Below are 11,171 nucleotides of genomic sequence, written 5' to 3' on the forward strand. Positions count from 1 at the left end.
ATTTGTCTGGAAATAAAAAGTAATAATAGATCCAAACATAAACTATCGGATATGTCAAATCCTTCTCAGCCTGTACCACACGATATTTCGTAATTCAACAATTATGCTCTGAATTAAGGTTAACTAGAGGTTGTCATCCTTAAAAAGTCATGCCTTTATGCCTACTTTACCCATCTCCACAACACGCTGACCGACCAACGTCACGTTTTCGTTCGACTCATTCCTAACCTCAAGTATCTCCTGGTTAGCTGGCCTAGGTGGATCTTCAGGAACATATGGTGTAATGATAGGTTGTGACATCCTATAGAACCATGTCAGGTAGTCCTCGACATAAGCCCACATATAAGGAGCTGGCACTCGATACTCCTCTGGTACCAGGCGACTCTCGAAATCATCAAGTATGACACCTAGATCTATGTAGAGGACGTCGTGAAAAGCAGACTCATAGGAAGGTCTCAGAATAATCTGCTCATAGTCAAACTCACACATCGCTCACTCAAGAAAATAAGGACACATAAGAGATGGCTTGCATGCCAGCCATCTGGAATATAAGAAAATGATGTCAAACTGACGCATCTGGCGGCGACACTCGTATGAGAAAAAGCAAACATCGTCGTGTACCATACAGTCAAGAATGAGTCTGAATGGCTCGACCGCACTATTCCCCATGTACGGAACAAAAGCGGTTGCACATGGCCAGTCTTCAAAGAATTTAGGCGCGAATTCTCACCCGAGGATGCGAGGAATGTAAGAGATGATCCAACCCTGAAAATGGTTTGGACACAATATTAATAGTAACAAATAAATCACGAAATATTAGTAAAGAAATAAATGAAAACTTAAGTAGACAAATGGAATTCCAAGTTTTTTATTGGGCCAATTAAGTGACACAAATTAAACAAATGCAATGGAACAAATAAAAAAGGTCCAATGTATAATGCAATAGCCTCACAACAACAACCAAAATTAAATATAATATTTTATCGTTGCAAATTATTGTAAACCAATCAACAAACATCAAAAAGTCATTGGCAGATTCCTGGTTATAGATTGGACCGTTAAATATAAATATTAGGGATAATACCTATTCACCCCATGTCAATAGGACTGGTTTTAATTTGCCCCCTATTAGTTTTTTTAAAGATTTCCCCCTTATCACTCTCATATTCCATATCCACTCCCCCCTAAACTCATGTTTTGCTGACTGGGTAAGTCTCAATCCTTACTGGCAGCGTTTGAACAGGTGAGTTGGATTTAATTTATTGCCAAGTCATTTATAAATTAGGTTTCATCATTCATATGTGTTCATCATCTTTTTCTTTCTTCTACTGTTCATTGTTCATCGTTCTTGCTCTTTGGAGGTAGCAGTACAAGCCACACGTATCCAGGTCCACCCAGATGCGGATGCGAGCGTCCTATGAAGATGTGGGTATCGAACACAGCTCGAAACTGTAATCGAAGTTTTGGAAATGTGGCAATGCTGGGGTAAGTTTGTTGTTGAATATCCAGATGATTTCCCATATATTCTTCCTTCTACCACCAAATTCTTGGTAATAAGTTTGTAATTTGTTTATGTAGAATGATAATAGTTGCGACTTGTTTCTATAGGATGATGAATATGGTGACTCAATAAATCAGAATCAGGACAATTTTCAAGGATTTTGCAAGTTGTGTGACAAGACACAAATGTAGTTACAAAGTGTTTTGAAGAAATTAGAGAAAGCAAAAGTGAAGGTTGAAGTTGAGAGAAAGACAAATTTTATGATGAAGTTGGCACTTGTTCTGTCTTGGTGTTTTTTGCATTGATGTACACCTTAATGTAATGTTTTATGTATGTTGAAGTTAATGTAATGGTTTATAGCAAACAATTGGTTTCTTGTATTATTATTCTTAATGTAATGTTTTCTGAATGTTGAAGATAATGTAATTGCTTCTATCAAATTATACTAGTTTATATCAAAAAAAATTATAGCTACCAATTAGTCTTAATATTCATAATCATAAGCACCAAAAGTGTGCAATTGTCATTACAGCATATCACCAATAGTGTGCAATTGACATACCATAAAAAGCACCAAAAGCGTGCATCACAAAATAGTATCAAAATGACATCACAAAATATCAGTTAAGTGCATTACAAAATAGTATCAAAATAACATCACAAAATATCAGTTAAGTGCATTACAAAATAATAGTTAAGTGAAATCCTAAAGTTTGGAAATCGATTTCTTCTTGGCCTTCTTTGGAGCCTTCTTTCCACTTTGAGATCCACTGCACTCTTGGGTCATAATTCCTTCATCCTCTTCACTCAAACACAAAGGCTGGTCTGGATTTGCACCTAGTCCAATGATGGGTTTTTGAAACCATCTCAGTTTTATTCTTTCACTTTGCCACTTTCTCTTTGGTTTGTTTTCTTCTTTTACCTTTGCCTTGCCCTTCTTCATCTTTGGTTTGGTTTTTTCTTCATCTTGCACAGGTTGATTAATATCAAGTATTGATGATAGCATTTCATCTGTGTTACATCTCCAAATAAATCTGCATCAGGATCAATATGAGTTGCAGCATTTGTAGTGGCATCACCTACACCACTTGCACCACTTGCATCCACATGGTTTGCAGCATTTGTAGTGGCATCATTTCTTGATGCACCCGCACCAGTTACATTTGTAGTGGCATCACCAGACCTCACTTTCTTCTGCAAACAACAAATAAACATTAGAAAGCAACATCATAGCAGAATTTTTTAGAACAACAATTATGGACAATTCAACTACCTTTCTCTTCAAAGCATTAGGATGTTGTTTTTTTGCTCTTGCATGACTTCACATTGTGTCCTATTTTATCACACTTAGTGCACCTATATGATACACCAGGAAGCCTCCTTCTAGCCCCTTCCTCACCAGCTTCCCTAATCCTTAACTTTCTTGGTCTGCCAGGCCTTTTTTTGTAGTTTGGAGGTAGAAATTCTTCCCTCTCAACCTCAGGCCACATTTCCTGTCCATTAATAGGGCTCACAGCAAACCCATAACAAAGTTTGTATTTCTCCCTAGAGTAACATTCATCTACAAACCCTTCTGGATTTTGTTGTCTAAAACTCAGTGCAGCAACAACATGCCTACATGGAATGCCTACTAATTTCCAGAAGTTAAAGTTATCTAAGGAATTGAATTGCATACCCCACTTAAACTTAAAATTCTTATTAAATTTCTCTTTCCTAAACTTCTCAAACTTAGGCCCTTTTTCATCTTCATATTTATCTGGGTATGAGCTGTCTAACTCCTCACTAACATAAGCCTCATCTTCCAATTTCCTCTTACTTGGACAAGGTAACAAACCAGCTAGTTCTAGACCCTCCCTAATAGGTATAGTCACATCAATTTCTTCAAATTCATATGCAATAGCAATGGTCCTTTCATCCTCATTGTCATTCAAGCGTTCAATTGCATCTTCATCAGTTGCATCTAACCCAGCAAAATCATTCACACACCTAGTAGGGGTCCTACCAATTAATTATAAACCACTTACAATATGTTCAACATAAATGTCCCCATCTGTTTGCATAGCAGTAGAATAAGCAGAAAAATCATAAGCATCATCATCACTTTTAATTTGAAAAAAATCATCATTTATGTCAGTGATTTTCGTCCACAGTCTGTAGGACCCATCTACATAACCCCACCCATTAACCAGACTACGAATGTGACTCATGGTCCAGTTATCCATTACTTGCCTATAAACAGTTGTTGAACTACCACCATGTATACGATTTCACTCTCAACCATCCTTACAAACTCGCCTCCATGGTGGAAGACGACATTGAAGGATTGCAGTTGCTGAAATCAAATACGAAACTAATAAATATTTTGTACATTCACATGCGATACAACCAGTATAAACGGGTATAGAAGCTAACCTGAGTGACGTCGCCATCACCTCCGTCGTCTGAATCGTCTTCGCACTAGCTTCTTGTCCCAAATCCTAACCCTAACATTCACGGGGAAAAACACAATGTTTGGTAATTGCTTTATTTTTTTTATTTCAATATGACTTGGCAATAAATTAAATCCAACTCACTTGTTCAAACGCTGCCAGTAAGGATTGAGACTTACCCAGTCAGCAAAACATGAGTTTAGGAGTGGATATATATCTGAGAGTGATAAGGGGGAATCTTAAAAAAATAATTAATATGGGGCAAATCCAAAACTCGCCCTATTGACAGAGGGTGAATATGTATTATCCCTAAATATTATTAAACCAATAGTTAAAAACATTGGTGCCCCATGGTGAGCAAAAATGAAAGGCATCATGTTAAATATCACCTCATATCATCTATTATGTTAAGGCGTGATAATGGATCGAACCAACTCCAATATAGTTTGAAACTCGATTCAACAACTAAATCATTGAATATGAGTAAAAAAAATTAAGTTTGATAATTAAATGAACTGAATGTGAAATATGTATAGTTCGATTTGCTATGTTTATATAACAGCGATTAAACATTATTTTGGTGGATAATAAAGAAAATGATATATAAGAGCGAAACATGTGTTCTGTGTCGCCCATGAAAAACGTTAAACTTGGGCCTGAGGGTTGACAGTGATTCGTTAAAGAATCCGAAAACATTCTTAATTAAACAAACACTATCAAAATCACACGTCATCAAACATACATAAAACATAACATTTTCGTTGCGTTATTTTGTTTTGATCCGTTGCAATCTGCAAACTCCATAATACAACTCCAACCTCAGATCAATTTCCATTTTCCCCCAACACACTCCTCCAACTTCTAATCACGGTTAGTTCCTTCTCCCTTTCAATTTTCCTTCCACATTCTCAATCCATCACAAACTTCTCAATTTTCTTTTATTTATTTATTTTTGGATTCAATCATTACCTGTGTTTGATCTCACTTTTTGTTATTTCTTGTTTATTTTTTAATGTCACCTTTCTGGATCTGAGCCCCCTCTATGGATCTGTTTGTGATGTTGTGCATTGTGAATCTTATGATGATGTATAGTGGAGTTAGATTTACTTGAATTGAATTGGTTTAGAATGAAGTTACATTCTTGTGAATTTTCTACCTATGACAAGAATCAACCGCCTAATCCAAATTGTTATTGGAAATTTGGCATTGGTTGTAGTTTTCAGGGATGCATATCTGTTGGGCCCTTTTGTATCAACCCAGAAAAATCTTAGTGCATCTCTTTAGAATTGAACTTGTATGTTTACTTTTGATGCAAGATCTATTTTGTTCATGTTGATTATTCACTTCACCACTCTTGAGTTGGGTATATTTTGCTCGTGCCAGGATGAACCGAAGATTATATTGTTGATGAATGTGAGTCTGTTTTTAAAAGAAATTATTGTATGATTTTGATGAAGAGTTGTACTTATATTACTTATTCTTACAATCATAAGTTGGCCAATCCGTTAATATAGTTGTTTCATTTAGTTCAATTTATACACTATAGTATGGAGATCTTTAAAATAATCCCTTGAGACAAATAAGGATCCAATTATTTGTGAATAGCAGTTATTGCTAGATGAGACAATAGAGTTGTTCTTAGCTTAAGATCCTGAATGAGAATGGTATGTGCTTCTGTGGATCTTTTACAGAGAGTGCATGCATAGCAATGTTGTGTCTCTTAGGCCAATGAATGTAGTTTATAAGAGGTAGCGGCGAAGCTTGTTGCCCGTTTGGTTTCTATTTCAGAATAATGTTTATTATATATTTCCTTTTGTTTTTGTAAATTTGATTTCATACTCTGGTTTCAAAGGCTTTGTGATTCTCATTTTATCAACTTGTGACTATCCACACGTGCATTTTATTCTCAAAATGAAATTTCGTGCCTTTCCATTTTGCCAGGCTTCTTTGTTTGCTTAAATGTGTTGACTCCTGCATTATTTGAACGTGGACGGAATGTTATGGAGGCTAGTTGAAAGAGATCGGTGTTAAGTTGTGAAGGATTACAAAGAACATGGCTCCTTCTAGTAAGGCTGAGAAGAAGGCAGCCGTAGATGCTGCTGCATGGATGTTCAACGTTGTCACTTCTGTTGGAATTATCATTGTAAACAAAGCTTTGATGGGCGGTTATGGCTTCAGTTTTGGTAAATCACTTTATCAATTTCTTGATCATATTTCTGTTACTGATCTACTATTTTCTATGTCTTGTTTTAAGTATGATTTGACTTTATTGCCTGCAGCTACAACATTAACTGGTCTTCATTTTGTTACAACAACTTTGATGACGATCGTACTACGGATGCTGGGATACATCCAGCCTTCTCATCTTCCATTGTCCGAACTTCTAAAATTTGTTTTCTTTGCTAACTTCTCTATTGTTGGAATGAATGTTAGTCTTATGTGGAACTCAGTTGGATTCTATCAAGTGAGTGGGGCTGAATATTTTATATTGCTCTATTACTGCCTTCAGAAGTTAAATTTGTTTCTTTATTAACCATTGGCAGATTGCCAAATTGAGTATGATACCTGTGTCCTGCTTGTTGGAAGTTTGTTTGGACAAGATTCGCTATTCAAGAGACACAAAACTGAGCATAGGTGTTGTTCTTTTGGGAGTTGGTGTTTGCACTGTCACTGACGTGAGTGTAAACACAAAAGGTTTTGTTGCCGCCTTTATAGCAGTGTGGAGCACTTCTCTGCAGCAATATGTATGTTCGAAAATCCACTACATGTAGTGTAACATTTTGCATTTATTTTTTGTTTCTTAGAATTCGGGCATGGGCCATAACTTAACACCTCAAAACTGATGGATTTTCAAATCATTTACTTGCAGTATGTTCATTATCTTCAACGGAAGTATTCGCTAAGTTCTTTCAGCCTTTTGGGACATACAGCACCCGCACAGGCTGGATCGCTACTGTTATTAGGCCCTCTTCTAGATTATTGGTTGACCAACAACAGAGTTGACCGATATGCTTACGATACACCCTCTGTGGTAAGTTCTACTTAACAGAAAGAACGCAATGCTATCAAATTAAACAAATAGCTCTTAGATGATATAATTCTCTGAAAACGAGTTTGCGCTTTCGTAGGACTTGAAGATTTTGTCACGGACTTATGTGTGTTACATTAACTTTCACTAATCAATTGTTGTGATGTCATTGGCAGATGTTCATAATCCTGTCATGCACCATTGCAGTTGGGACCAACCTCAGCCAATTCATCTGCATTGGCAGATTTACTGCTGTGTCTTTCCAAGTACTTGGTCATATGAAGACAATACTTGTTTTAGTAATGGGATTCTTTTTCTTTGGAAAGGAAGGTCTCAATCTTCATGTAGTTGTAGGTATGATAATAGCTGTGGTTGGAATGATGTGGTATGGCAATGCGTCATCGAAGCCTGGCGGGAAGGAGCGTTGGAGTCATTCCCTCCCCACCAACAAAACAGAAAGCCGGTCATAGTTTGACAGTATTCACTCATTATGTGATGTTTTGTTTGCAAATTGCAAAAGTTGAGCACACCAAATAGTTGATTTTAGGAAAGTATATTTATTTATAAAAAAATTAAACCTTATTGGTTCTAATTATTTTAACCTCATATTTGTAATTCTTTAAATTTGATTTCTTGTTTTGGATACTAGTTGATATATCTTATAGGGTATGTTCCATGGAAAGTTTTCATCTTTTCCATGATCAGAATGAATTTATTTTAGACTCTTAAATGTGATGTGTGTTTTCATGTATTGCAATTAGTAATGAAATTTCTGTGATCACTAAATAGCGCACTAAGACTTGGCTTCTTTACAAGAGTTATTAGTTTGGGTTGAAGACTTAACTTCTTTACAAGAGTTATTAGTTTGGGTTGAATCTTTGACACTTTAACAATGGTTGCATTGAAATTGGAAACGGAATGAAATAACAAAAAATGCAGTAACTTAAAATGTTCTAGAGCTTAGATGAATTAATAAAATAAAAAGGTAATCTGTGCTCTAAGCCACAAGATAGTAAATCAAATCAAATACTGACATTGTTTATAAAAATTTCCTTTCTTAGCGGCTTAAAGATTGATTTTTCCAACACAACTTCCAATTTTTTAACACCCAGGTGGTTTCTTTAACACCATTTGTGACATGAAATGAAAGTGCTGTACAAACCAAATCAAAAACCCAATAAGTTCTACATTTCGAAATTTTTGTTGTTATCAATGTTGCATATTTTCATTATTTTTCACAAGATTTGTTATTGTAACTTGTGGTATTATTATTTGAGAAGTAACATTTCGATAAGATCCAATGCGAAGAAATACCAATATCATTCATCTAATAGGGCTTTCACACAAAAACCAAACAAAATTGAAAGAAATTGCTAGTGCCATTTAACAACCATACAAAGTCAGTATAATAAAAGTGTCTAATGAACTTAAAATATGCATCCTTAAAATCATCTAATCTCCAATTCAAAACAAAACTGCTTAACGCTTCTTTGAGACACCGACAGTCTTTCCTCTACGGCCAGTAGTCTTGGTATGCTGACCTCGAACACGGAGGCCCCAATAGTGCCTCAAACCACGATGGTTTCTGTGTCATAAAAACGATGTTAGTCTTCAAGTAAACACAACAACCAAAAATCAGCAAGTGCCAAATATATTATTCAATACAGAATTTGAGAAGTATATAAATAAAAGCCTATTCCATTTAATTTAGTCTACTACTTGAACTTATCTACCTGCATAAACATTTACGAAATTGTTTGGTCGCATAAAGAATTGGCTTATGACATATCCATAAACTGTTCTCTACTTATTTTCTTGCGTTTAGGATAGCTTATGAAAACAGTTTATCGATTATATATAAACAAAGACTTTATTTTAATGTTATAGAATAGAAATAACACTTCCACTACAGGTGCTTAGTTAAATTGCTTATCCTAATGCAGCCTATTTATCTATGCTTCTATCATCTCAAATCTCAAGATCATTTGTCCAGATCATATATCGTAAAATTGAAGGGAAAAACCGGTATATTTCAATTCTAGCACTGACAACAATATCCTATCATGCCAAGAGACAACTAAATACAAGTCATTAGTTAAGAACCAGTAAACAAAATTTTGCCCCTTTGGCACTGTATTAATTGAAACATCAGTACTATTTTCAACAAGGAATATAGAGAATAGTAACAGTGGTGTTGCATGATGTTTAAGCTTGTAGAATTGTTATTCCATTTCAAAACAAAATGGAGAAATAATTTGAATAACATCAAATGAAATCAATAATTAAGAAACATTTGATTGAGAGGTATTGCTTTGAATACATACCTGATTTTCTTGAGTCTCTCCAAATCATCCCTCAACTTCATGTCAAGTTGATTGGAGACAACTTGAGAGAATTTACCATCCTTGTAATCCTTCTTCCTATTCAAGAACCAATCGGGTATCTTGAATTGACGAGGGTTCGCAACCACTGTCATCAAATTATCCAACTCTGCAGCACTCAATTCACCAGCCCTAAATATTCCAATAACAAAAAATCACACATTTATCATCAACAACAAAACAAAATAGGATTTTTTACTTATACAATCGATAGAACTCAACTGCAAACCTACCTTTTGTTCGTGTCAATATCAGCTTTCTTACAGCAGATGTTAGAGAATCGCCTTCCAATACCCTTAATGGAGGTCATTGCGAACATGATCTTCTGCTTTCCATCAACGTTGGTGTTCAGCACACGCAGAATGTGCTGAAATTCTTCGTTCGCCACCAAAGACTATATCACACACAACATAAGAAAAACTAGAAAATAAGTGGTTATGCAGAAACATGGTACAGTAGACAAATGCAATCGAGATGTGAAGAGGAACTCACCATTTTAGGCCAGGCGATATGGTTCCCTGCGAACGGAGATGACGGCGGTTTGTCGCACTGTGGCCAAGTAAGATGTAAACGGGGAAGAATTAGGGTTTCTGAAACTATATGGAATTTATATTAGGCTGAATATCTAGATTTACGGTTTTGACCCGGACAGGTATTTTCGGTACTGGGCCCTTGACAGGGAGATGAAGAATTAAAATTCTAAAAAGCAATATTGTAAATTAAATATGAAATTAGTATATAAATAAAATATTTTTATACATGCATTCAATTAAAATAAATTAAATAAATATTTATTGAGAAATTTTAAAAATTAATCTTGTAAATATGATAAAGTGATTTGATTAGAAACATCGATAAAAAATTATCATGGCATGTATCTTATTAATTTTATTAAATATATTAATTGTTTGAATAAATTTTTTGAATTTGGAAAAGTAAAGAAGATATGATCAATGAGCCACCCCTTTATTTTATTTTTAAAAAAAAATTATATATTGTAAAATATGAAATTACCCTTAAGTAAAATTCAAATTTATATTCTACTCTAAGTTGAAATCAACCTTAGGTTAGAAATTACAGAAGATAAAAAAATTTCTACTGTTTCACAATTTTACCTTTCCTTTCTCTTCCCCAGACGTAACGGCACGGCTTCGTCGTTATCCCCTTCGGTAGTTCTCTCCAACCTTCCTCCCACATCCGCTTTTCTCTCTTTCGCACTCGCTCAGTTCTCAAGATCTTCATCACCGGTACGTTTTGCTTTCTCCTTTTTGGATTTTGAATTTCACTTTCGGTTTCGGTTTTTGTTGTTTAGGTTTTATTAATTGTGCGATTTTACGGTGGACTAAGGATTGAGGAGAAAATATATATTTGAATTTTGTGTTGTGTATAGAAGTGTTTGAGTAGATTAATTTGGAGATTGTGTGTGGATTTTGAGTTTTAGGATTCTGAGTATTTGCTTTAGTATTGTAGGATTTCTATGCAATTTTAAGAGAGTAAACCATCAAATTTGGTTTATATTGAGTATTTGCTTTAGTATTTAATCTCTGTGTTTATAAACCACCAAATTAGTATTTGCTTTAGTTGTGCTTGGTATTCAAAATATAGTTGTCTTGTTTGTGAAACTAATGAACATACTGGAACATTAATATTTACTATAAAATTGCTGTCTCAAATCTCAATTCGATTTTTTCTCCTTGATTTGTATCTATTATGGATATAAGTATGATTTAAATGAATGTGCTACTTCCTTTTGTAGTTGTTTTTATCTTTTCATATTTATCACACTTGTAGAGAAGCTTCTAGTTTTGTTCATTTTAAGAGTTAGAAATAAT

The 11,171-nt window shown here is 34.8% G+C and overlaps 2 protein-coding genes across 2 annotated transcripts; one reads left to right on the forward strand and one right to left on the reverse strand.

Annotated features, from left to right (window-relative positions):
* Positions 1–4,605: 4,605 nt before the first annotated feature.
* Positions 4,606–7,688, forward strand: LOC131631778 (UDP-rhamnose/UDP-galactose transporter 6). Its single transcript, XM_058902544.1, has 6 exons — positions 4,606–4,800; positions 5,872–6,113; positions 6,210–6,394; positions 6,474–6,674; positions 6,800–6,961; positions 7,135–7,688. Exons 2-6 carry the CDS (start codon positions 5,984–5,986, stop codon positions 7,426–7,428), a joined length of 972 nt encoding a protein of 323 aa, XP_058758527.1. The 5' UTR covers positions 4,606–4,800; positions 5,872–5,983; the 3' UTR covers positions 7,429–7,688.
* A 630-nt stretch (positions 7,689–8,318) lies between these two features.
* LOC131631779 (small ribosomal subunit protein uS13z/uS13y/uS13x-like) lies at positions 8,319–9,986 on the reverse strand. Its single transcript, XM_058902545.1, has 4 exons — positions 9,832–9,986; positions 9,573–9,733; positions 9,283–9,471; positions 8,319–8,543 (listed from the first exon to the last, which is right to left on the reverse strand). Exons 1-4 carry the CDS (start codon positions 9,832–9,834, stop codon positions 8,438–8,440), a joined length of 459 nt encoding a protein of 152 aa, XP_058758528.1. The 5' UTR covers positions 9,835–9,986; the 3' UTR covers positions 8,319–8,437.
* Between the last annotated feature and the right edge of the window lie 1,185 nt (positions 9,987–11,171).

This window comes from Vicia villosa, unplaced genomic scaffold, assembly GCF_029867415.1.
Source record: "Vicia villosa cultivar HV-30 ecotype Madison, WI unplaced genomic scaffold, Vvil1.0 ctg.000863F_1_1, whole genome shotgun sequence".
Taxonomy (NCBI): Eukaryota; Viridiplantae; Streptophyta; class Magnoliopsida; order Fabales; family Fabaceae; genus Vicia; species Vicia villosa.

Coding starts and splice junctions, on each gene's coding strand:
- LOC131631778 (XM_058902544.1), top strand. CDS start 5,984: ATGGCTCCTTCTAGTAAGGCTGAGAAGAAGGCAGCCGTAGATGCTGCT. Junction 6,395..6,473: donor ACTCAGTTGGATTCTATCAA/GTGAGTGGGGCT, acceptor AACCATTGGCAG/ATTGCCAAATTGAGTATGAT. Junction 6,675..6,799: donor GCACTTCTCTGCAGCAATAT/GTATGTTCGAAA, acceptor ATTTACTTGCAG/TATGTTCATTATCTTCAACG.
- LOC131631779 (XM_058902545.1), bottom strand. Junction 9,472..9,572: donor GATATTGACACGAACAAAAG/GTAGGTTTGCAG, acceptor TGGAATATTTAG/GGCTGGTGAATTGAGTGCTG. Junction 8,544..9,282: donor GAGAGACTCAAGAAAATCAG/GTATGTATTCAA, acceptor TTTATGACACAG/AAACCATCGTGGTTTGAGGC.